The sequence below is a fragment of the Canis lupus genome, chromosome 37 (assembly GCF_048164855.1).
Source record: "Canis lupus baileyi chromosome 37, mCanLup2.hap1, whole genome shotgun sequence".
In the NCBI taxonomy this organism is placed as follows: domain Eukaryota; kingdom Metazoa; phylum Chordata; class Mammalia; order Carnivora; family Canidae; genus Canis; species Canis lupus.
Window position 1 is genome coordinate 586,505 of NC_132874.1, and position 26,444 is coordinate 612,948.

General features: G+C 48.6%; 1 protein-coding gene and 1 non-coding gene across 3 annotated transcripts; one reads left to right on the forward strand and one right to left on the reverse strand.

The window, feature by feature from the left end:
- Positions 1 to 379: 379 nt before the first annotated feature.
- ZNF311 (zinc finger protein 311) lies at positions 380 to 13,595 on the forward strand. Of its 2 annotated transcripts, XM_072813964.1 has the most exons (7): positions 384 to 803; positions 1,460 to 1,715; positions 2,032 to 2,104; positions 4,998 to 5,176; positions 5,288 to 5,447; positions 5,772 to 5,864; positions 8,220 to 13,595. In XM_072813964.1, the coding sequence occupies exons 2-7, from the start codon at positions 1,707 to 1,709 to the stop codon at positions 9,743 to 9,745; spliced, it is 2,040 nt and encodes a 679-aa protein (XP_072670065.1). In that variant the 5' UTR covers positions 384 to 803; positions 1,460 to 1,706; the 3' UTR covers positions 9,746 to 13,595. The 2 variants fall into 2 exon arrangements, with proteins under 2 accessions (XP_072670066.1, XP_072670065.1); XM_072813965.1 differs by lacking the exon at positions 4,998 to 5,176 and having other exon boundaries at positions 380 to 803.
- A 6,453-nt stretch (positions 13,596 to 20,048) lies between these two features.
- Positions 20,049 to 20,130, reverse strand: TRNAL-AAG (transfer RNA leucine (anticodon AAG)). The gene has a single exon. It is a non-coding gene; the product is annotated as a tRNA-Leu (tRNA).
- Between the last annotated feature and the right edge of the window lie 6,314 nt (positions 20,131 to 26,444).

The window sequence follows — 26,444 nt, forward strand, 5'->3', positions numbered from 1 at the left end:
CTCCCAACTTTTGTACAGGCTTAAATTTTTCATAACGAATTTTTCGATTTTTGAAAAAGTGCAGTCCGTTATTTATCTTGTGTTTCAGGCTCATATTTAAAAGTGACTTTTTCGCAGATTTATCTCACAAAACTCCCGTGCGCTCCAGAGAGGACCCGAGCCCGGACCACAACGGGTCTGTGCTCACGTGGTCACGTGCTCACGTGGTCACGTGCCCACGTGCCCACGTTGCGACCCCCGCACCCCTCGTGCCCGCAGGAACTCTCGCGAAAGCGGGGTACGTGCACGTGGTAGGAGGCTCGGCCGAATCTCCAGGGAAGTTGGGACCAGCGAGTGGCGGCGGCGTTTCCTAGAAGGTCGCCGGAAGTGGCTGGTGGGCGACTCGGAAGTAAAGCTGTGCAGTTTCCTGGCGGTTCCGGGAGGCGACGGCTGGAAGGTCCGCCTCCAGCCGGTGTGGGTCGGGCAGTCCGCCGGGAGCTCCTGGCTGCTCCCCGAGTGCCCCCGGGGCGCCAGCGGGAGGGCGGGCTCTCCGCTCAGACGGAACTTTCTCGCAGGTGTTCGGGTTCCCTCCCCTCTTCTCGCGCCCAGCAGCCCATGACCCTTTTTGTGCCCCCAGTTATTGCTCCCCAGCGTCGCTGCCTGTATTCTCTCATCGAGCCACGGGTGCGGTCGCTGATGCAGGTGTTGGAAGCACAGCCAGGCACACGGCAGGGAGCCTGAAGAGGCCGACCGTAGTGCCGAGTCACTTGCCATGTTGGAAAGTGGTCAAGTGCTGTTGAAAACCAGAAGAAAGGGAAAGCCAGGTAAGGCGTCTGGGTGGAAGGAGAGAGTAGACGGCAGTCAGGTAGGGCACCTGGAGTGGATCTTGGGAAGATGGGTACAGGCGAACCCTTGGAAGCAAGATCATTTGCCTTGAGGATCATTTGCCTTGAGGTGGAAGGGACAGCCAACCAGTGCAAAGGCCCTGAGGTGAACGAGAAAGTCTGTGTGACTGAGGACCGTTGAAGGAGGAGAGTAGAAGGGGCATGAATATGAATCCACACATCCTCTAGACTTGTATGCCCCTGAAGACTTAAGCTCTTATTCTGAATAAATGAGGAAGGTGGTTAGAAGCGATGTGCGCATGTATAACAGCTTTGCATACCACGGTGTAGACTGGAGATTGGGAGGTTTTAGGTAGACGTGAAATCATCTAGCTTATGTGTTAAGCACACCACTCTGTTGTATTGAGAAGAGGCAAAGGGGAAGGATAGAAGCAAGGAGAACAGTCAGTAATCATGGAGAGCAAGGCGGGTGGCGATGGCCTGGATCGGGGTGGTAGCTATGGAGGTTGTACTCCAGATACATGACATTTTCCATGTCTTTGTGTGCTCCCTCTTCTTCTATAGACAATCCTTTAAAAAGATCCCTTCTTTTTGCTCTGATCACTTTCCTCTTTTCCTTTTCGTGGAATATTCAGGAAAACAAGGTGTGAGACCACAGCTGGCCCAATGCTGCTGATGAGCCTCAAATCCAGGGCATTGTGTCACACATCAGGCCAACAGCAGCTGCACTGTGGGTCAGCAAGGGCCCTCTGGCTGGCATCCACCAGGCCACCTCAAAACATGTTGCCTGGGCAAAGTCGGAACTGACTCTGGAAGTTTGACCCAAGCAGCTGGGAAGAATCTGGACACAGTGGAAGACCATAAAGAAAGCTGGGTAAAAAGATGCAGCAGGTAAGAAAAGGAGGGTCTGCAACATATCATGAGGAGGAAGTGAGTACAGAAAAGGAAAGCAGGGGGAGCAATGGTAGAAGTTTCCCGCTTCAAAATATTTTTCCTGGACAGCCTGGTAACCATGAAAGCCTTCCAGTTGTAGAGAATAATGGGAAGACTTTTCTGTTTTGCTTAAGGTGGATCAGGGACTGAGTCCCTGATTTTCTCTCTCCTCTTGGTGTTTCTGGGAGATGATTTCCATAGACCAAACTTTACAGTTGATTAGAGCTCATTTTCCTCCATTCCGTCGCCTGAGTTTTCCTGTGCATTGCAATAGGTGATAGCATCACATGAGCATCCAGGACCAGCGCTGCTGTGGATCCCTGGTGCCCAGCCCCTGCAGGAAAAAGGTGAGGCTCACAGGCTATTGTGCCAGGAGGATGGCAGCTGAACACAGAGCTGGGACATGGGGGAGTGGGAGGACATGCTTCCAGGGCATGGAAATCTGCTCATTGAAGGCAAAAACAGACTTTTCAAAATATGAAGCTAAAAAATAAAGCTCGAGAATCATTGTAGTGACCAGGGATTAGAAAGGGAGAGATGGCAAGTTGTATAATGGGTATAGAGTTTCAGTTTTGCAGGATGAAAAAATCCTGGAGATTACATAACATTGGGTTTTTTTTCTTATAATTTTAATTTAAATTTTAGGTAGTTAGCATACAATGCAGTATTGGTTTCAGGTGCAGAAGTCAGTGATTCATCAGTAGCCTCTAACTCCCAGTGCTCATCCCATCATGTGCCTTCCTTCATGCCCATCCCCAAGTTAACCCGTCCCCGCACCCCCTCCTCTCTAGCAACCCGTAGTATGTTTCCTGTAATTAAGATTCTCTTATGGTTTATCTCCTTTTCTGATTTCACCTTTGTTTCTTAAATTGGACATATGAATGGAACCAATAATAACTGTCTTTCTCTGACTTATTTTGCTCAGCATAATACTCTAGCTCCATCCACATCATTGAACATTGTATTTTTATTTTTTTATTTATTTATTTTTTTGAACATTGTATTTTTAACAGTGTTGAACTGTATGCTTAGAAATGGCTAAGAAGATGGAGTGCCTGGGTGGCTTGGTAGGTTAGGTGTCCAACTCTTGATTTTGGCTCAAGTCATGATCTCAGTATTGTGGAATCCTGTCTCCCTCTGCCCCTCCCCATCCTCCTTCTGAAAGAAAAGAAAAGAAAAGAAAAGAAAAGAAAAGAAAGAGAGAAAGAAAGAAAGAAAAGAAAAGAAAGAGAAAGAAAGAAGAAAGAAAGAAGAGAGAGAGAGAGAAAGAAAAGGAAGGGAGGAAGAAAGATAGTTAAGACAGTAAATCTTGTTACATATTTTTTGCCACAATTCAAAAAAAAATGTTTAACAAAATGAACACTTTTAATAAAGAACTATTGTGAGTTGATAAAACTTTACCAGTCTGTGAAGAAGGTATAGTAAAAATCCAACTGGGATGTATCTGGAGGGGAAATAGGGTTAAATACAGGTATGCATTGTCGAAACTCATCTACTTATGACTTGCTAATTTTACTGTGTGTAAATTTTACCTCAAAAATGAGAATGTAAACAAATATTGAATTTTAGTCCATGATATGTGCCATAGAGTGTTGTGGGGTGAAGTATGCTCATGTCTTTGATTATTTTTAAATGCAGCAAAAAGTACAGTGGATTAATAGAGGGCTAGTTAGTTGGGTAGGTAAGTGGGAGAGCACATCACAAACATGAAGGTAAGTGTGTGGATGCTTACTAAACAATTCTTTCAGCTATTCTGTATATTTGAAAATGTTCATAATAAAATGTGGATTAGAAAAAAACAAAAAAAACTTCCAGTTGGGAGGTTTACATTTTTGATGTCACAAGGAGCAGAGCAGAGCTAGCATGTGCTATGAGCTGTGTGCAGGCCAGGAGAGTGTGGGACTGTTTTGCTTTTTAAGATTTTATTTATTTATTCATGAGAGACACAGAGAGAGAGAGAGAAAGAGAGAGGCTTCCCTGCGGGGAGCCTGATGTGAGACTCAATCCCGGGACTTCGGGATCATGCCTTGAGCTGAAGGCAGATGCCCAACCGCTAAGCCACCAAGGTGTCCTGGGTGTGGAACTGTTTGTGACAAAGAATTACAGAGCGCCTGGGCTCATAGAGCGAGACATGGAGCCACAGACGGGCCTGAGGACTAACAGCCCAGGTCTTGGTCAAGAACTGAGAGTAACCTAAACCAAAGAAGAATCATGGGAAGAAACCAGTTTGCTCCTAAATTGAATTTATGGTAAAATTGGAATGACTTTGTGGAACAAAGGCCTCGGGTAATCCCAGGGTCTTACCAATTGATGACTAATGCCCCCCCCCCCGCTCCCGCCCCCCCCCCACACACACACACCGTATTTTGTGAGAGAAATCATTCAGACTCAGATTGGGGATGTGTTGATGAACTTTCTAGAACGGTTAGTTGCTGCAAACACTGAAGCTACAGAAAGGTAGAGCTGGCCCAGCAGAAGTGAATTTGAGTTGTGGACTAGCCATGTGGACCTACATCCCATCCAGTCGGTGTGGACACTACCTGGACGATGGCAAAAGCTGTGTGTGCTGTCCTCCAGCCGGGTGGGGAGGGTGGCTTCATGCTCAGAATTAACAGGAGAGACAGAATCACAGGGGGAAGGCAGTATTTCTCTAATAAGAGGAACAAAGAAGAAATTATTTTTTCCAAGAAACTAACTGGAGGTAGGGCAGCCCTGCAGTTACCTAAAGGAATAAACTCTAGGCCTGTCCCTGGATATTTCTGTGCCCCCTGCCCATCCCTACCCTAAGTCTTTCTGGAAGAAATGACTTCAGCGTCCAAATACTGGAAGAGGGATCCCTGGGTGGCGCAGCGGTTTGGCGCCTGCCTTTGGCCCAGGGCGCGATCCTGGAGACCCGGGATCGAATCCCACGTTGGGCTCCCGGTGCATGGAGCCTGCTTCTCCCTCTGCCTGTGTCTCTGCGCCTCTCTCTCTCTCTCTCTCTCTCTCTCTAACTATCATAAATAAATAAAAATTAAAAAAAAAAAAAAAAAAAAACAAATACTGGAAGAGAGGGTAGAGTCAGTGATGTGGGCCCAGAAAGGGTGAGGTCATCGTGGGATGGAGAGACCAGGGAAAGCCCTGGTGGTGGGTGCGGGCACCCAGTGCCTGTGTCCAGCTGCAGAAACAATGGGGAGGCAGAGGAAAGCATGAACACTGCCACACTGACAGCCCACCCCACCCTCCACCTGTCTCCCTCAGCCCTGCCGAGCCCTCAGCATCCAGCTGCTGCCAGAGATGGAAGCTGGGGAGCCGGAACCCGGCCGAGAGAGGAGCCCAGGGCGACCACAGCCAGGAGCTGGGCCTGGGGAAGCAGCGGCTCCCACGCCCTCCCTGCAGACACAGCCCCGCCACAGCTACCTGCTCACCTCCCAAATCAGGTGCTCCCATGATGCCCCCTGTGGTTCCACCCCAGGAACCCGCACCTCCTCTCAACCTTGCCTCAGTACACACGCAGTCATCACCTTCCGTGTCTCTACTGTGTCCCCCAGGACTGCACGGCTGCACTGCCCCGGCACCCGCTGACCTCCCTGACCTTCGAGGACGTGGCTGTGCGCTTCAGCAGCCCAGAGTGGCGGTGTCTGAACCGCATGCAGAGGCTCCTCTACACAGACGTGATGCTGGAAAACTATAGGAACATGTTGGCAGTGGGTAAGAACAGCCCTGGGCTCGGCCTCGCCTTCTCCCCTCTCCGCTTTCTTTCACTTGTTTTGTTCATCCATGTGTGTGAGGTCTCTGTTCTACAGCAAAATAACTGCAAGAACAGGGAAATGTTCTTAGGATCTCCTCTGCCTATCTGAGGGGGACTCCTTGGAGAATGTCCCTACATGGTTACCCATGACCAGACCCCTGAACAAACCCTTTTCTCTACCCTGATGGCCATTTCTTTCCTGTTTCTCTGTGTAAGCGGAGGGGTCAAGGCTGGGCGTTTAGGACAGTTACATGCTCTGAGCACTCCTACTCCTTCACCACCAGGTTCTGCTTTCCCTAAGCCTCCTCTGATTTCCCAGCTGGAGCAAGGGGCCGAGCCCTGCCTTCCGGACCAGGGGTTCCTGAGCTGCTTCCCAGGTGAGTGATGGAGAAGCTCCAGCACCACCACCACCCCACTAGGCCTCAGGGCAGGTTGTCAGAGAAATGTTCTTACTGCTGGGTTATTTGTCCTCACCAGCCCGGGAGCCCTAAAGAGGAGAAAATAAACAGCAGCTAACTACTTGGGCAGTTCTTCTATCATAACCTAATTGCTCCTTTGTACCCCCTCTAATAGGCTTTTTGCAGTTTGGTCCTCAGAAAAGGCTCAGAGAATTCATCTCCCTTCTGTGTATCAGTGACTCCAATGCTCAGAGAACGCTGATTTTCTGCCTCTAATTTGCGTTCAGGACCTTCCCCTACATTGGGCCTCGGGCCTCTGACCCTTACATTTTTCTGTTTCCCTCATGGCCTCAGCTCTTAGCTCTGAGGCAGGTGCCAGCTACATGGACAGTGCTCACTTCTCCCCTTTTCTGGGCAGCACGCCTTCTAACTCCCGGTGTTGACTGGACAACCCTTTGCCATCTGGAGAGCAACATATCTGAAGGCAGAGTCATCCCTCCTCACAGCCCATCGCCACTGAGCTCTCCCTGTTTCTGTATCTGGTCTACCTCTTTCTCATGTTGCCTCTCCACACTCCCTGACCCTCTTACCTGGTCAGTCATGAAACATTACCAGCTCCTCATTCAAATTGTTTTCTCTACTGACCCTTCAAAAAAGTGCCCCTTATCCCTAGGCCAACCCAACTGCCTGATCACAATACCTGTTCTTCGGTTCTCCTCCCTCCTGCCAGCCAACCAACATTTATTGGCAATTATTGTATACCAGGCACTAGACAAGTACTAGAGATGGTGTCAAATATCACTGCCTAGTAGGGAAGACAGGTAAGTAAGTGATGATACAGCACAGAACAGGTGAGAGTTACAGGTGTGTACCTGGGATATACGGGATATACAAACGTGGAAGAGAAGCATCTAAATCTGACCTGGGCACCAAATGACTATGGAAGGAATGAGCATGAACCACGGCATGTGGCATACATGGGTTCATGTAGTGGAAAGAGGGGAGAGGCATTCTGAGCAGAGGGAGGTGCACGTGGCAACATGTTGAGGAGGGAAAAAAACATGAACTCTGAGCAGCGTGAATAGAGCAAGGGCTCCAGGCAGCTGGTATGGGGAGTGCAGGAGCAGGGGCAAGGTGACTATTCAGAGGGGTTTTTATAAACTACAGACCTTGAACTTTATTCTGACAGTAGAAGTTGACATTGATTAAGCACTCACGTCTGTGTGGCAAGTGCTTTAAGCACATTAGCTTATTAAATGATCCCATCTTATAGACAAGCCCCCTGAGGCAGAGGGAGATGCAGTCACCTCCTGGGCTACACAGCGCATAGGTGTCAGAGCTAGGATTTCAGTCCAGGTGGTCCCACTCCAGAGCTGGGGCTCTTGCCTGTATGCTTTACCTCCTTTCTGTCTGGAGTGCCCCTGATATTGTAAGCTGAGGAGTGGCAGGATTAGAATTGACTTATAGAGAAATCTGGAAGCAAAGTGGAGCACAGATTAGAGGGGAAGCAGATAAAAGGACAGGTGGGGTTGGGGTGTCAGTTAGCAAGAATGCCGCAGCAGAAATAGGAGGAGGTAGAGTTGAGAAAAGAAGAAGAGTCATTTGAACTCTGGTTGCCAGCAGTAGAAATTAACTCAAGCTAACTTAAGCAAAACAGCAAGAATAGATTTATTACTCGGGGGTGTCATGGACCCTGGGAGCAGGACCACAGCAGGCCCTTCACCCCACTGTCTCCTCTGGCTCTCTGTAGGTCCCCTGCTTCTCGGTCCAGATGGCAGAATGTTCCCTGCCCTGGGCGGTGTGCAGGCTCCCCAGCTGAAGTGCTAAATACCCAGCTGCTATCAGAGCCTCAGTCAGAGCCCAGGAAGAGAGTCTAGCTTGGTTCGGGTGAGGGGTGGCCCAGACCTGATGTGCTCTACCCAGGCAGGCAGGTCACACTGCAGAGCAAAGCAGACAGGCCCCTGGGGGCCACAGCTTCTGCAGCACATCACAAGTGGAATTTGTAAAATGTTAGCTGAGCAAATCTGAGGGAGAGAAGGGTTGGATGTGACTCAGTTTCCTCACTGAGGTGACTAGGCGCATGGATTTGCCATTCACTACACCAGGAGATTCCAGAAACCAGTAGGTTTGTACAGATTTTTGTAAAGTGCACGGAGTCTGCAATGTCTCAGTATTTCTCCCGATACGAGCCTGCCTCAGCCTTTAGCCATAAGGGTACCAGCTCTTCCACCCCAGGAAGTCATCTTCTGTTCAAACGGCTCCACCCTCTCATCTGTCCCGTCTCCCGTGGCTCCCCACCTCTGTACATCTGAGGTTTTTATTTCCTTATTGAAGTATCACCTGACAAGTCCCGGCCTGGGAATGAGAAGGCTATTTTGGAACAGGAGGTTTTGGAGAGTGGGAACGTCTGCAGGGTACAAGTCAGACCTCTCCTGGAAGTCCTATCCTGGGATCCTGAGGCTGGAGCGGCTTGTGTGCAGGAGGCCAAGTTAAAGAACCCGGGAGACACGCCGGGGAAGGAAACACTGGGAGAAGACAAGGTGGCCTGCGAGGGAGGAAAGACCCAGAAGGTCCTCAGAAAAAACTCCAGTCTATCCTCCAAACATGTCCCACGTGAGGGCGTCCTTACGGAGCGGACACCCCACGGATGTGCCGAGTGTGGCAGGACCTTCAGCTGGCGCTCCGACTTGATTCTGCACCTGCGCCTGCATTCTGGAGAAAAGCCCTACGTGTGTAACCAGTGCAGGAAAGCGTTCAGGACCAGAAAGCAGCTCTCCGTGCACCGGATCATCCACACAGGGGAGAGACCCTTCGACTGTGGCCAGTGTGACAAGGCCTTCAACAGCAGGTCGGCACTGTGCCGACACAGAAGAGTGCACAGCGGGGAGAAGCCCCACGGCTGCGGCGTCTGTGGGAAGGCCTTCGAGACCAGGAGCCGGCTAAGCCTGCACCAGCTGGTGCACAACGGGGAGAGGCCACACGCGTGCACAACATGCGGGAAGGCCTTCCAGCTCAAGCACAGCCTCACCCTGCATGCCAGGATGCACAGCGGAGAGCGGCCGTACGGCTGTGAGCAGTGCGGGCGCGCCTTCCGCGGCAGCTCGGACCTCAGCAAGCACCGGAGGGTGCACACTGGGGAACGGCCCTATGAGTGCAGCCAGTGCGGGCAGACCTTCCGCCGCAGCTCCGACCGCAGCAAGCACGCCAGGACGCACGCGCACGGGGAGGCCCGGCGGTGCCCACGCTGCGGACAGGCCTTCGGCAGCCCGGCGGAGCTCGCCAGGCACCGGCTGGGCCACGCCTCGGACAGGCCGTACGCGTGCGGCGAGTGCGGCAGGTCCTTCCGCCACGACTGCCGGCGCCGGGCGCACGAGAGGGCGCACGCCGGGGAGCAGCCCTACCCGTGCGCGCACTGCGGGAAGGCCTTCCGCGACCGCCACTGCCTGGCCGTCCACCAGAGGGTGCACACCGGCGAGAGGCCGTACGCCTGCGCCCAGTGCGGCAAAGCCTTCCGTGGCCGGTCCAACCTGGCCAGCCACCTGCGGACCCACACTGGCGAGCGGCCGTACACCTGCCAGGTGTGCGCCAGGGCCTTCCCGCAGCGCTCTGGCCTGAGGCAGCACGCGCGCATCCACACCGGCGAGAAGCCCTACGGCTGCCGGGAGTGCGGCCGGGCCTTCCGCCAGCGTGCGGCCCTGCTGGGGCACCAGCGCGTCCACACCGGCGAGAAGCCCTACGAGTGCGAGCAGTGCGGGAAGGCCTTCAGGGTCAGTGCCAATCTCACCGGACACAAGCGAAGGCGGCACCGGGCACAGAGAGCCCACCGACTGGAGGACGGTGGCACAGGCCTCCCCTCGTAGCTACTGTTTGACCGGACACTCGGGGGAGCCAGCCTGCCCGCTTCTTCCTGATGCCTGACCCCTGACTGAGGTCCTAGAGCCTGACCTTCCTGGTCAGCATTGTAGGAGTGCGTCTACTGCCCAGGCCTTGCCAATCGGTAATAGTAATGCTAAATAGTGTTTTCCACGTGCCAACCGCCCTTCTAAGGGCTTTGCCATTTTAACTCATTCAATCCATAACATCCCTAGAGGATGAGGACATTAAGGCAGGAAAAGATGAGACCCACGCAGGGTCACTTGACTAGTAAGTTCTGCACAGATGCCTGCTGCACACTCCCTTTTGCACCACACCTCTTAGCCTACAACTCATTTCATGGAGCATGTTTTAGTTGATAAAATATTAATGATTTGTAGCAAGGTTTTTCTGTCTCTTTTTAACTTAAAGTCTGAATGGTCCTCTTCTATGTGGAATCAAGATTGCTGAGATTAGGATGGGAAGGGAATGCAAGACAGGGCAGATTTAGAAATTACAGATAAGTGGGATCCAGCTAAGGCTGCTCTAGTAACAGCTTACATAGGGAAAGAGCATGAAGCCCATCTCACTTTGTTATAAATAGATCAAAATGTTGATTTCATAAATATTTTCTGTATTTATTTGCAAAACATATGAAATGCTCTTTCAAATGTACTAGAAATTTGCATCTCTTTATAAGTCTTTCAACATCTCTTAACACACACCCTTCCTCTTTCAAATATTACAAGTCCTTTTCACAGACGATTAAAATAAATACCCACAGCCAATAAGGCTGTTAAATGGAAAATCCTACGGTGGCTCAGTTGGTTAAGCATGGGACTCCTGATTTCAGCTCAGATCATGGTCTCGGGGTCGTAAACTGAGCTCCCCACTCAGCTCAGAGTCTGCTGGAAATTCTCTCCCTCGGTTAAAAAAAAATATATATATAGGAGATGCAAATATGCCAACCTGATTAACATAATGACCATAATTGAGAATTATATTTAGTTCTAAATTCCTCAGCTGGTTTAAAAAAAAAAAAAAAAAAAAGAGCAGTGGGTCATCCCACATTTCTCAAAGGTGTTTCACCAGTTAAAGCTTTTAAAATAATGACTTTAGGAAATGCTACCTAGGGGTTTTTTTAATTCCCTTAAAGACTTCTCGGAGTCTATAATATGGTAAACTCAATCTTAAAACAGGAATAAAAAGCATTGCTTTCCTAGAGTAACTGACCAAACGCAGTCCTGTTTGAAGCATCTTCATGGGCTCCTGTTTCACAGAAAACCTTTTGGGAAATGGTTACACATTAATACTGAAAAACAAGGTGTCCAAGAGATGGATTTTCTAGTAACAAATTCCAGAAAAGATTACATGGTTTCTCATTTAAAAAAAAAAAAAGCAGATTAAAACGTTGTTCCTTTAGTTTCTACAGGAAATTTCATGTTTTTTATATGGCCATTTATTACAGAGTTTGTTGGTGAATGCCAAGATGAAAACATTTAAGACGTAACTTCATGAAATCGCCTCTGTGGAGGATGAAATTCTGAGTATGTGGCTTTCCAGTGAGAAACATGACATAAGGACAGAGCTCAGGGTATATCTGGAGAATTGGCAGTGGTTTTCCAATTATTTTCAAAGCTGAGGACCCCTTGTGGTCACCATTTCAGCGACATCCTCTGGCCTACCCACGGACACAGCAGTAGTTGCACTTTATGCTTGACAGAATATTGTCGTGCTCTCCTAGAAAATCTGAGGGTTTGTATTTCATGACAGCACATATAAGCATTTAGAAAATGTACATACATGTTCAGAACATCTGTTTCACCTAAAGGCTATGGTGGGCTTTGGCACTCTGGACTCAATGTCCTCTGCCCAGCTTGAGAGCCTAACAGTCCAGCCCCTCATATCACTTCCCTAGGTAGTTTTCACAGAATCTGGCAAGGTGGCACTTCCAGTTTAGATTCTGGACCATCCTTGAGTGTAGATGTTTTGTGTTGTTGATTGGAGAGCTTACATCCTCAGACACCAGTTAACTGGAGGGGGTAGCAGGCCCAACATTCCAGTGTGAAACTTGAATGTCCTCTGTATTGAACTCAGACATGAGCTTTCTAGACTCATCATCACCTGTACATCTTCTATGTGACCACCATCTCCCTAGAACACTGCTCCCATTCTGACACTGCTCTAAAGACTGCCAACTGACTCTCAGTCCTGTAGTAAGAAACCACATTACGGGCTTGAACTCTAGAAATCTTCCGACATTTCCTGAACATCTGAGTGTTGTGTGACAGAGAACAAACTGACAGTTGATGAAGGGAGGTGGGTGAAGAAGGATGGGCTGTGGGCAGATGGACATTAAGGAGGCACCTGTTGTGATGAGCACTGGGTATTGTATGTTAAGTGATGGATCACTAAATTCTACCCCTGAAACCAGTATTATACTATATGTTAATTAAACTTTAAATAAAAAATGATAAAATGAATGTTGTGAGGAAACATTGAAGGAAGTTCAGGTATTTTACCTATGAGAAAAGTCTGTGCATTTAAGAGGTCCTAAACCAGAGTAGAGTCTGCTGTAAGGTAGTAAATTTGACAGGAATACTGTAGAAGGAATTCAAAGATGAGATGCATAGTTAATAACAAAACATATTAGTATTTCTTAAAACCCTAAGATTCCCGTAACTAATACTGAAGAGTTATCAAAACTAGAGTTGATTTATTTATTAATTTACATAGAAACTCACCAGGCAACACACTTTTTTAACCTAATTACCTTAGTGCAAAATCTGAGAAAAGTTTCAACCTGAACATTGATACAATGAGATTATTTTCACTTTACCATCACAAAGGAAGTAGAGAATGCCCACTTCACTCAGGTTTAAAAAGGGGAACAAGACACAGGTTTCAGATTTTGAACCCCATGTGAAGAGAAATGTCTTTCTGTAGCTTCTACATGTGGGTGCAATGTTCTGTGATCATTACAGAGCGAGATTAACCCACTGTTCAAAAGGCAGTCTTTCAAAACTTTCAAGACAAACACTTCTTTTTTCCCAAGGCAAAATACCTGAAATTTCTTTAGTGCTTTCTCAGTTTATTTTAAAATGTTCGGGAAACATCAGAAGATTCCTGGAGTTCAAGCCCGTAATCCTGGGGTTTCTTACTGCAGGACTAAGTCAGCTGGCAGGATCAGAGCAGTTTCCGGGAAGATAGTGGTCACTTGGAAGATGGGTTTGTGAGGTGGTGTCTAGAAGTCTTGGCATTTCCTTCTGTCCCACTGGTCTACAGTCTGTCCTTACACCAACGCCAAATGGGTTAATTACCATAGGTTTAAAATATCTTTTCATCTAGTAGAGTAAGGCTTATTTCTTTTACTTCTTCAAGATTGACTTGACTGTTCTTCACCAAGACTATATTTATTCATTCACTGGAAGACTCAGTGTTAGAAAGACATCAGTTCTTCCTAAAATTGATCAATAAAAATGCCGAGAGTGCATTTTTGTGGAAAATGACATATTAATTCTAAAATTTATATTGCAATAAAATTCTTAGCCAAGACTTAGGAAAGGCAAACTATTATCCTTTTAAATTTTAGATGATATTTGTGCCCCCAGGTCAAGAAAGAATTTCTAAAACAAAAAAGGGACACCTGGGTGGCTCAGCAGCTGAGTGTCTGCCTTCCACTCAGGGCATGATCCTGGAGTTCTGGGATCGAGTCCCACATCAGGCTCCTAGTATGGAGCCTGCTTCTCCCTCTGCCTGTGTCTCTGCCACCCTCTCTCTCTGTCTGCCATGAATAAATAAGTAAAATCTTATTTTAAAAAAAGGTTAATATTAAAGAAAAATTTTTTATAAATTCAACTAAATTCAAGTGAGTTTCTTTTATCAAATTCACCATAAGAAAACGGAAAATAGAATTTTCTCATGACTGGAAAAAATATTTTGAACACATACACTTGGCAAATAATTGTCATCTAAAATATTTTAGGTTGGGATCCCTGGGTGGCGCAGCGGTTTAGCGCCTGCCTTTGGCCCAGGGCGCGATCCTGGAGACCTGGGATCGAATCCCATGTTGGGCTCCTGGTGCATGGAGCCTACTTCTCCCTCTGCCTGTGTCTCTGCCTCTCTCTCTCTCCCTCTCTCTTTGTGTGTGACTATCATAAATAAAAATTTTAAAAAAATATTTTAGGTTGGGGGTGCCTGGCTGGCTCAGTTGGTTAAGCATCAGACTCAACTTTGGCTCAGGTCCTGATCTCAGAGTTGAGAGATTGATGATTGATTCACAGGTCAGGTACTGCACTAAGCATGGAATCTGACTAAGTCTCTCACCCTCTGCCTCGCCCCTCCCTCCCCATCCATGCTATAAATAAATAAATAAATAAATAAATAAATAAATAAATAAATAAATAAATAAATATTTTACTTTGAGTCATATCAATTGCCATATCTAAAGGTTGAATAAAAAATAAATAAAGGTTAAATAGTGGCAATTTAATATGGTTTGACTTTATATAAAAACTCCTTTAAACCAATAAACAGGGACGCCTGGGTGGCTCAGCAGTTGCATCTGCCTTTGACAGATGCTGGAGTCCTGAGATGGAGTCCCACATCGGGCTCCTTATGGAGCCTGCTTTTCCCTCTGTCTATGTCTCTGCCTCTCTCCCTCTCTCTGTATCTCTCATGAATAAATACATAAATCTTAAGAAAAAATTATTTTAAAAAAATAAACCAATAAGCAAATGACAACCCCCAAATAGGCAGAGAGCATGAAAAAGTATTTCACAGAAAATTGAAAAAGAATGATGGCGAAACACAGCTGTCCAGTCTCCGTAACAAGGCACTCAGAGCACAGTGACACCACGTGATAAAAATGGCCTCACCAAGTTTGGGCAAGGACATGGAGTTGCAGTATTTACTGGTGGTGCTGTAAAAGGATGCAACCACTTTGGAAACTAGATAGGTTCTATCCTGTAAAGCCAAACTGTACCCTAGGGATGCACTGAGAAATGCTTGCACATAAGCACTGACAGCCATGTAGAAGGATTTTCACTGCGTATTTGGTCATAATAGCAAAACCCAGAAACAACCCAAATGTTCACCAATAGTAGAAAAACATATTTTGCCATATTTAAATAATGGATATTTTAAGGAAGTAAACATTGAATGACCTAATTGGGTTATCCACCCCATAACATGGGTTGATAGTGGACAGTCTTTGTTGAAAGGGAAGAGCAGGAGGAGGGGGCAAGATGGCGGAAGAGTAGGGTCCCCAAGTCACCTGTCCCCACCAAATTACCTAGATAACTTTCAAATCATCCTGAAAACCTACGAATTCGACCTGAGATTTAAAGACAGAACAGCTAAATGCTACAGTGAGAAGACTTCACCCTTCTATGAAGGTAGGAAGACGGAAAAATAAATAAATAAAAAGCATCCAAGGGGGAGGGGTCCCGCGAGGAGCCGGGCTAGGGCCACAGGGCGAGTGCCCCAGGACAGGAAAGCCCCATCCTGGAGAAGCAGGAGCTTCACCAATCTTCCATGACGGAAAGGCGCTTGCAGGGAATTGTGACAGGACCCCAGGAGGGGCGGGGATGCCCTCAGGCTCCCAGGGACACTAACAGAAGAATTGCGCCCCGGGAGAGCTCACCACACACCGTGGCTGAGCTCCCTAAAAGGCTGCAGCGCAGGCCCAGCGGCCCCGGAGCAGCTCCAGCGGCAGCTGCGTGCAGAGGGGGCTGCGCAGCCCCTGAGGCTCAATTCTAGCAGTGAAGGCCCCAGAGCCCAGGGTGCCGGGGAACACAGCCCCGGATCCGGCGCTCCCCCCGGGACAGGCAGAGGCCAGGAGGACACAGGACAGCAAGGACACTCCTGCCGCTGGGCGGCCCCGAGCTGTGCAAATCAGCAGCCCCCGCCAACGGAGCATCCAGGCCCCTGCAGACTGGGAGCTGCTGTGGTTACTGCGGGAGGTGACTCCAGGGCTGCAGAGCTGCCGCTGCCACTATTGTTGTTCCTCCTGGGGCCTCACAGGATAAACAACCCCCCCCAGGCCACACAGTGACTCACAGGATAAACAACCACTGAGCCTGCAGCAGGCAGGGGGCTGAGTAGCTCCCCCAAGTGCTCACACCTGAGAATCAGGACAGTGGCCCCCTCCCCCAGAAGACCAGCTAGCAGGACAGGGGAAAGGCAAGTTATTGACCAAGCGGCACTGGAAAGTTCCAGGGGAAGTCTAGGGATTTACAGTATATAGAATCAGAGGATACTCCCCCTGGTTTTTCGTTTTATGTTTGCTTCCCCTCCCCCCTTTTTTTCACTTTTTTTTTTCCTTTTTCTCTTCTCTCTTTTTCTCCTTTTCCCAGTACAACTTGTTTATGGCCACTCTGCACTGAGCAAAATGACTAGAAGGAAAACCTCACCTCAAAAGAAAGAATCAGAAACAGTCCTCTCTCCCACAGAGTTACAAAATCTGGATTACAATTCAATGTCAGAAAGCCAATTCAGAAGCACTATTATAAAGCAACTGGTGGCTCTAGAAAAAGACATGAAGGATTCAAGAGACTACATGACTGCAGAATTTAGATCTAATCAGGCAGAAATTAAAAATCAATAAAATGAGATGCAATCCAAACTAGAAGTCCTAACAAGGAGGGTTAACGAGGTGGAAGAACAGGTGAGTGACATAGAAGACAAGTGGATGGCAAGGACGGAAACTGAGGAAAAAAGAGAAAAACAATTAAAAGATCATGAGGATAGGTTAAGGGAAATAAATGACAGCCTCAGAAGGAAAAAATCTACATTTAATTGGGGTTCCCGAGGGCGCCGAAAGGGAGAGAGAGCCAGAATATGTATTTGAACAAATCATAGCTGAAAACTTTCCTAATCTGGGAAGGGAAACAGGCATTCAGATCCAGGATGTAGAGAGATCCCCGCCCCCCCTAAAATCAATAAAAACCGCTCAACACTTCGACATTTAATAGTGAAACTTGCAAATTCCAGAGATAAAGAGAAGATCCTTAAAGCAGCAAGAGACAAGAAATCTCTAACTTTTATGAGGAGAAATATTAGATTAACAGCAGACCTCTCCACAGAGACCTGGCAGGCCAGAAAGGGCTGGCAGGATATATTCAGGGTCCTAAATGGGAAGAACACGCAGCCAAGGATACTTATTCCAGCAAGGATCTCATTCAGAATAGAAGGAGAGATAAAGAGCGTCCAAGATAGGCAGAAACTGAAAGAATATGTGACCACCAAGCCAGCTCTGCAAGAAATACTAAGGGGGATTCTATAATAGAAAGAGAAAGTACAGGGATCCCTGGGTAGCTTAGCCGTTTAGTGCCTGCCTTTGGCCCAGGGCGTGATCCTGGAGCCCCGGGATTGTGTCCCATGACAGGCTTCCAGCATGGAGCCTGCTTCTCCTTCCGCCTGTGTCTCTGCCCCCCTCTCTCTCTTTCTATGTCTATCATGAATAAATAAATAAAATCTTTAAAAAATAAGAAAAGAGGGATCCCTGGGTGGTGCAGCGGTTTGGCGCCTGCCTTTGGCCCAGGGCACGATCCTGGAGACCCGGGATCGAGTCCCACATCGGGCTCCCGGTGCATGGAGCCTGCTTCTCCCTCTGCCTGTGTCTCTGCGCCTCTCTCTCTCTGTGACCATCATAAATAAATAAAAATTTAAAAAAAAATAAAATTAAATTAAAAAATGATTAGTGATTTCTTCTTAAGTGTAGATCATTTAAGAAAAGGAATGATAAACAGAATTCAGCAGAGTGATCACCTCTGAAAAGGAGTCATAGTAATGGGATTGGAGAGAGGCACAGAAGTTGACACAAATGTCTTAGTATTATTCTAGCCCAGTCCTGTCCAATAGAAATCTAATGCCAGCCACGTAATTTAAGATGTTCTCATTAAAAGAGTAAAAAGAAATAAATTAATTTTAGTAGTATACTTCTACGTAGCCCAAAATGTTCAAACTATCATTTCAATATACAATCAAAGACGTTAATGAAGTATTTTCTTATTTTGTGCTGTCTTTATTTTTTTTTATTTATTTGTGATAGACACACACAGAGAGGCAGAAGCAGGCTCCATGCAGGGAGCCTGATGTGGGACTCGATCCCAGGACTCCAGGATCAGGCGCTGGGCTAAAGGCAGGCATTAAACCACTGAGCCACCCAGGGATCCCCCTTCTGCTCTCTTTATATCGAGTATATATTTTACATTTACAGCACCTCTCAGTTTGTATGGTAAATTTCCACCGGACATACTATACTTAAGTCTGTACTTGGATTTCATAAAACTTACAACTGAAAAAAGAAATTCACAAAGCCAAGTTGTCCCAAACATGCTTTTAAAAAAATATATTTTATTTATTTATTCATGACAGACACAGAGAGAGAGGCATAGACAGAAGCAGCCTCCCCTAAAGGAACCTGATTGAGGACTGAGATCCCAGGAGCCCAAGGTGACCGCCTGAGCCAAAGGCAACTGCTCAATTACTAGGCCACCCAGGCACCCCTGCCCCCAAACATACTTATTTTTCCAATAACAATGTAGAATCCTCTCTCAAATTTAAATTTTAAATACAATTGAAAATTCACTTCCTCAAGCTTGTGAGCACATTTGAAGTACTAAATAGTACTAAATAGTAGTACTAAATAGTAGTATAATAGTAGTGCAATAAAATACAAGTGCAATTGCACCAGAAAGTGCAATTCTAGATTTTGAGTGAACTATTCAAGTGTTCGTTGAAATATTGTGCTCCAAAATTTTTATACTTGCATATCTTCTCAAACTCAGTAAGAACACCTGTCCTTTGCACCAGATGGCGACACTACATCTTCCAAGGCTGTTCAAAACAGCCCAGGGCAAAGGGCAGTTACTGACTCTGTAGGATAATAAGAAAGTTATTTTGGTTTTTGTCCCTAGTTCCTCACACAGCTTCTGAGTCCCTTGGAAGTTCTTGGGGGCCAGGAGCATCTTTTGTTCTAACCAGGCCATGATAGGTTCCTAGACAGCTTTAGAATGGGACTAGTAGCTGGAAAGACCAAGCCATAATAAAAAGCCTAGAGTTTTCAGCTCCCACGTCCATCCTGAACCTCCCCAGGAGGGGAGAGGGGTTGGGGATTAGAATCCATCATGCCTCCATGATGAAACCTTCATAAAAACAAACCATAAATGACAGAATGAGAGCCTCAGAGCTGATGAAGACATGGAGGTGCTGGGCTCGGGGCCGGCTGTCTGTGGCATGGAAGCTCCTCATCCCCAGCCCCCTGCCTACCTGGCCCTGGGGATCTCTTCCATTGGCTGTTTCTGACCTAAATCTATTTATAAACCAGTAAATGAAAGTCAAATGTGTACCTGAGTCCTATGAGCCATTCTAGTGAATTATCTAATCAGAGGAGGGGGTCTTTGGAACCCCCGATTTGTAGCTGGTCAGTCAGAAGTAAGGGACTTGGAAGTGGCATCTAAAGTGGGTTATAGGGGATCCCGGGGTGGCTCGGCGGCTTGGCGCCTGCCTTCCACCCAGGGCCTGATCCTGGGCACCCGGGATAGAGTCCCACGCTGGGCTCACAATGCAGGCAGGTACTGAGAAAATGGTGAAAACTGGCCTGCAATCCCACCAGTAAGCCTTGGGAAGGAGGTGGTGTGTGCATCCCTCCAGCATGTCGTGCACGCTATTCCCCCACGTGTGCATACTCTTAAATCTGGGACCTCAGAGTACACACACACAGCAGAGATATCTGCAGAATAAGCTCCGAGGTGGGGGTGGGGTGGGGTTCCTCTGAGCTCTCCTCCTGCACATCCCTCCACTCCCTCCCTAACTGGAACTCTGGAGCTGGCAGCAGGGAGGCTTCTAGCAGGAAACAACTTCCAAGCTAAGGACTAGGAGATGCGAAAGATGCCACGCGTGCATGAGATCTGGCCGGACCACGACGTCCTGCAAGCCGCAGAGACGTGGCGTGCAGCTGAGCGGAAGCAGAACCGGCGACAGAAGGAGCGCCCGGAGCTGCGGTCGCAGCGACGCTCGAGAGGCGCCTGACGCTGCGATGCGAGGACGCCCGGAGCTCGGGAAGCACCCGGCGGTGGGACTAGCCCCGGCGATCCCCGCGGGGTCTCTTCCTCCGTCTGCTCAGCGGCTGGCTGCGGGGTCCGTCCCGCTAGGAGACCAGCACCCGGACTTGCGTCCACCCTGTAGGCACCCAGCTGGAGCCCGCCGGCTTGAGCGACCTCTCCGGGCCGCGGGCGTGGGTCAAGGGCAAGCAGGGATCGCAGGAGGAGAAAAGGGGCCTTACCGGGCGTGAAGAAGGAAAACTGTTGGCAGCGGTGGGATTCGAACCCACGCCCCCGAAGAGACTGGAGCCTTAATCCAGCGCCTTAGACCGCTCGGCCACGCTACCGTTCCGCGGGCGGCGGCCTCCTAGGGCGCCCTAGAGATGGACTCGTCCCGCCCGAGGCCCCGCCCGAGGCCCCGCCCTCCAGGCCCCGCCCCCGGCCGGCGCGGACCCCCACGCCCGGGACGGCGGCGTCGCAGCCCAGTGTCGTCACCGAGCGCGCCGGCGGCCGGAAGTCCGGAGCGGCGGCGTCGCAGCCCAGTGTCGTCACCGAGCGCGCCGGCGGCCGGAAGTCCGGAGCGTCGAGTGGGCGCCTCGGGTCGCGGCAGAGCCCCGGCCGCGGTCGCGCCTTGATCCGCTCTTCGTCCTCCGTGGTCCAGCGCGGCGAAGACCGGCCGTCGCTCACGTCCGCGCCCAGACCCACTCGCGGACGCGGTCGCGGAGTCCCCGGGGCCCCGGACCGTGCCCTGCGCTGCTGAGGCCGGAGCCCGGTGTCCTCAAGCCCACCGCGAAGGCTGTGAGGGAGGGCGGGCCGTTCCCCGTTTGCCTCCCCCTGCTGCCAGCGACCCGGGGTCAGCGTCTACAGGCGTCTCCTCTGCCTCTCAGGCCGCCTCCTCCTGTGAAACCGCGCAGCCTGCCCCTGAGGAGGTCCGACCTGGTCACTTGCCGAGGAAGCCTGAAGGCCCCTTGTCAGGCCCCTCACCGAGCCCCCGGGGTACCACTGAAGCCTGCTCGTTTCACCTGCTCGTTTTACCTCGTTTCTTTGCCTGCAAAGTGGCGTTGGAGAGAGACCTGCACAGACTCGACGGCTCTGGGAACGGACTTGAACTAGCGAAGCCCCCGCAAGTGTCGGCTGCTACCTTGCTCGCAGGTCCCGCAGCCACAGCTGTCCCTGACGATGTTTATCCACCTGCAGAGGAAGAAGCCATTCCCAGTGGCTGAACCCTGGGTTTTCACACCGGATGACAACACTCCCTCCCACCAGAGCTGGGAACTCCCTTACCCCCAGCCAGGGACGGGGCCTCTTGTTATTTTAAGCTGTGGTTAAAAGTGGACATCACCTACAGTTTAGCATTTTAGCCATTTGTATATGTGTACAGTTCAGCGGGCATTAGGTAGATTCACATCCTGCTCATGGCAACGTGTTGAGTAAGGGATGGGCAGGGCTAGGTAGGGAGACACAGGTAGGGGACTGTGGACTCAGGTTCACAAAACGACGTCCCAAAAATGCGGAGATGTAAGAAGACCAAAAATACGGGAACTAGACCACCCTGCCCTAGGTGGAAACGATACTTTTTATGACAGTTGGCTGTGACCAACAAAGAATAACCAGACCCAAAAGGAAAAGGAAGTCATTAAGGATGGTATCACCCATCCTTACTCAAACCACAACATCACAAGAATGATAAGGCCACAGGCTCCCTGGTCAGCTTTGTTTTTTTTTTTTAAGATTTTATTTATTCATCTGATAGAAAGAATGCACACAAGCAGAGGTGCCGCAGGGGGAGGAGAAGGCTCCCCACTGAGCAGGGAGCTGGAAGCAGGGCTCGATCCCAGGACTCTGGGGTCAGGACCTGACCTGAAGGCAGATACTCAACTGACTGAGCCACCCAGGCGCCCCTCCCTGGTCAGTTTTATTTTATTTATTTTTTATTTTTATTTATGATAGTCACACAGAAAGAGAGAGAGGCAGAGACACAGGCAGAGGGAGAAGCAGGCTCCATGCACTGGGAGCCTGACGTGGGATTCGATCCTGGGTCTCCAGGATCACGCCCCGGGCCAAAGGCAGGCGCTAAACCGCTGCGCCACCCAGGGATCCCTTTTTTTTTTTTTTTTTTTTTTATTTATTTTTTATTTTTATTTATGATAGTCACACAGAAAGAGAGAGAGAGAGGCAGAGACACAGGCAGAGGGAGAAGCATCTGGTCAGTTTTAAATCAAAGACTGTCAGTGGGGGCCACCTAACTGACTTCAGAGGGTCAAACATCCTATACAGCAGCCTTGCCCAGGGGAAGTCCAACAGTGTTGGAAAATTTCTAACACCTCTCCTGTGAAAACTTGCTGAGTCTTTCTGCAGGTTCTGAGAGCAATTATTTCCTCCACCAGGAACCGGAGCATGGCCGCAGCAATGAAAACACCAAATTCTAATCACTAGACTAGCAGGGAAGCTGCCCAGCTGGTGTGCAAACAGGCCTACAGGCTGGATGCACCTGGGCCCTGCCCACCAAGCACCTGCAAACCACTCACCTGGGACCTCGTGGCCCACACCCACCCACGAGCCAGAGTCCCATGGACCCCACCCGGGATGAGGGCAGTGACTGTTCCCAGGACAGGTCTTGGGACACAAGTCTGCGGCTGCCACCTTATGGCCCTCCTGGAGTGGCGAGTATCTGAGAGGAACACCGTCCTCCAATGCATATTGGTTCTCTCAAAGGGCTCTTTCGCGGTGTTTAAGTAAATACTCCCTAAGTCGGGAATACAAAGAGCTCAGTGATAAAACTATCTTTTTTTACACTAGAGTCTGAGTACTAGGCCAAAGTAGCTCAGTTGGGAGCGCGATGAGCTGAAGACTTAACTAAGATACCTCAAACCCGGGGCTTGGCAGGAAAGGGCAACCTCTTGGAGCTGAAATAATGAAAACTCTGAATTTGTCTGCAACAAATACGAAAATATTCGTTAAACCTAAAAACAAAAAAAAAAAGTTAGGCTTTTGTCGAAAAAAAAAGGAAAACCCAGGAAATTTGTGTGATAAAAGGATGGTTCCAGGAAAAGAATCCTGGGGAGAACCGTGCAAGAGACAGAGCCCAACGGGCTGAAGGAAAAACACTTCCTTTTTTGTGAGAGGCAGCATCTTCTTTTGGCTCCGGCTCTGCTCCAGACTCACCCTATCTTCCTCCACATGGAGGTCTTCCAACAACCGGGAGCCCAAGTCAGGAGGCCCAAAGGATTCATGCCTCTTTCTACCGTTCGTTTCTACATCATGACTCCCTTCCCCAGTCTCATTCTCTGCCAAAGGGGGCGGTCCTCCAGGTAGATAGGGGAGAGAGAAGTTCAACATGAGAGATGCTGAGAGGGAGCAGAAGGCTAGCTGAGGACAAGGCACGAGCTGACACCCTGTGACCTCCCCCCTGCCCCCAGGTCGGGTGTGTGTGACCTTCCTCAGGTGCTCCTGGTTGCCCTATAGCTAAGGGAGGGAAAACACATAGTTGACTTAGAATTCTGCGAGACAGGAGCCTCCCTCTGTTTACAAATGGCTTAGTGATTTACAAGAACAAAGCTTTTTTATGAATAACCTAGCTTCCAGAAATAAATGTAGATACAATTAAATGCCCTTATCACCTGCAGCTCATTGAAGATACTTGAAGGGGGGGCGGGGTGAGGGGAGTGTCCTGTTCCTCCAGGAAGCTCCCAACTGTCTTGTGAATGCCTCGCCAGAGGAAAAACCAACCTTGGCTTAACAATGGCGAGGCCTCCAGAATCAGTAGGTTCTCTTTAGTATATAAAAGTTCTCTTGAAAGTCTCCCTCTTCCTTACCTCCCCCAGCTCCCAAGTATATAATCAGCCACCCCTTCACTGTCCAGGGACGCAGCTCTTCCTGCCCCCAGGTCCTGTCCCCAGGCTTTAATAAAACCACCATATTGCACCAAACACTTCTCAAGAATTTTTCTTGATCGCCGGCTCCAGACCTCACTCCACCAAACCTCCTCTACATTCCAAAACTCCATCACTATAGTGACATGTTAATTCCCCACCTCACATTCCTTCAGCAAATATGTATTGAAGACGAGAGATCCCATGCAGCTCTGAAGAGCAAAAAGGGCAAGGAAAGGTTGCTGGCCTGGAGAGGGGTTCCGGCTGGAGGGCTGCAAGAGGGGGAAGCCAGCAGACTGCCCTGGCCTCCCTTAGCCCTCCGCCTACTCCTAATCTGCTGGCTCTGCACACATCCCAGGCTTTGCCTTCCTGCTTAAAGGAAAAGTTTTCCCTCATTTCCAAGACTGATTAACACTCCCGTCTGATCTGACCGCTCTCCCCATTCCATTCTGCCCCGCGTCTTTGAGCTCTCACCCTACCTGCCCCTCTTCAAATTACAGAATGCCTAAATCTCCATCTTGAGACAGCGAAGACCGAACACATGCTCTTCCATCTTGCCCTCAGGATTCTTGCCCAGACTTTCCCTCCACCCACCACCAAACTTGCTGGAAGAGCAGCATTTGTCTCGACTTCTTTGCCTCATCAGTGGCTCATTAGCTGAAGTCTGCCTTCCAATCCAGGAGAGTATTACCTCCACTTCCCAACCTTCAAATGCCTTGCTTCTTCTTGGTCCTAAAATTAATGGCAGCCCTTCCTTCCTGAAGCAGTCTTCCTTTATTTCTTGGGACTCCACTCCTGCCATTCTGTCCTCTTTCCCTCTTGTAAGGACTCTTTAGAGATGGCTTACTTCTCAGCTCCTGACCTCCATCTTCTTTAAATTAAATTCCTAATTGTTAGATAACTGTAGATTCACATGCAGTTATAAATAACACACAGAGATCTCAACAAGGCATCCTTTACCTAGCTGCCGCAGTGGTGACATCTTGCAAAACATTAGTGCAGTATCTCTCGCAGGATACTGATCTTGATAAAATCAAGATAAAAATATTTCCATCACCACTGGGATCCCTCATAATGTAGTTTTGGAATATAAGTGAGGTTTGCTGGAGTGAGGTCCAGAGCTGACGACCAAGAATTCTTGAGACATCTTTGGTGCAAAACAGTGGTTTTATTAAAGCACAGGGACAGAATGGGTGGGCAGAAAGAGCTGCTGCCCAGGACACAGAGGGGAGGCTGATAATATACTTGGGAGTTGGGGGAGGTATGAAAAAATGGAAGTTTCCAAATGGTTTTTGTATGGTAGAGAGGACCTACAAGATACTGGAGGCCTTGCCATTGTGAAGCTAAAGTTGTTTTTCCCTCTAGCAAGGCATTAACATTAATATAGTCAGGAGTTTCCTTCCAGAAGTTAGGTTATTGCTTAGAATACTTTTTTTCTTGTAAATCACTAAGACATCTTGTAAACTGAGGGGGACTCATGTCTATAGGACTAATATCTCTATAAATTAACTATTTGTTTTTCCTTCCCTTAGCTTTAGGGCAGCCAGGAGCACCTAAGGAATGTCACACACATCCCACCTAGGGGGGGTCATTTGTGGGGTGTCAGCTCATGCTTTGTCCTCATCTAGCCTTCTGCTCCCTCATTATTCATTTCTCTGGAATAAATAGTCAGGAGCGCAACTGCTCACTGGTATGGTACTTGCGTGTTTAGTTTTTAAAGAAACTGCCAAATTGCCTTCCAGAGTAGCTGTACCAGGTCACATTCCCACCAGCAATGGACACAGCCTCATCAGTATCTGGCGTATCAGTAGTTTTATTTCAGCCATTCCGATAGGTACATAATGACATCTCATTGTGGTTGTAATTTGCCTTTCCCTAGTGGCTAATGATGTTGAAACCTTTATCATTGGCTTATTTGCCGTCTATGTATGTTCTTTGGTAAAATATCTCTTTAAGTCCTTTGTCCAATCCAACAAGAACATCTGTGGACAGGTTTTTGTGTGAGAAGTCCCCCCCAAAAATTGAAGTTTGGACCTGTTGCAAATTTGTCTTGGATTATATAGTTGTCCCACAAGGCAATTTTATACAGCAATATTTACAAAATGTGATACAGTCTCACCGTTCTGGGAAGGGCCCAGGACAGAGTGGAAAAATCCCCAGGATAATAGGCTAGTAACAAAAGCTCCTTCCAGTCTCAAAGGACGGCACCACCCTTTTCTGCATGCAAAACCTAACCAACAAACCTAGGATAGTGTTAAAAAAAAAAAAAAAAAAAAGGAAAAGAGACCCAAAATGGTGTCACTTATGCTAAGCCCCATGTCATCAACCAAGACTTACGGACAGTTTTGGCTCTTCTAGAAATGGATTCTTAAACCAATCAAGTGACAATCGCCTGATCAGCACTAGTGAGGTAACCAGCCTGATAGACACCCCACATACCCCCCAACAGAAGTCAGCATTCCCATAGGAGAGGGGCCAGAGGCCTTCCTTCATGGGGATGGAGAGGGCTCCTGTTGATGAAGTTTTGGAATTAGGTGAGGTTTGGTGGGGTGAGGTCCAAAGACAAGGATCAAGAAAGAATTCTTGAGACTTCTTTGGTGCAAAATGGTGGTTTAATTAAAGCACAGGGACAGGACCCAAGGGCAGGAAGAGCTGCTGCCCTGGGGCCTGGGAGGGGAGGCTGATTATATACGTGGGAATTGGGAGGGGTTTGAGGAGAGCATGCTCTTTAAGGAATTTTGGAAGCAAGGTTTCCAGGACCTTGAGGGGGCTAGCTTTGGTGAGAAAAG

Excerpts from the sequence above, each read along its gene's own strand:
- ZNF311 (XM_072813964.1), top strand. Across the intron at positions 5,448-5,771 it reads TAGGAACATGTTGGCAGTGG|GTTCTGCTTTCCCTAAGCCT; the intron begins GTAAGAACAGCC and ends CTTCACCACCAG. Across the intron at positions 5,865-8,219 it reads GTTCCTGAGCTGCTTCCCAG|TATCACCTGACAAGTCCCGG; the intron begins GTGAGTGATGGA and ends TCCTTATTGAAG.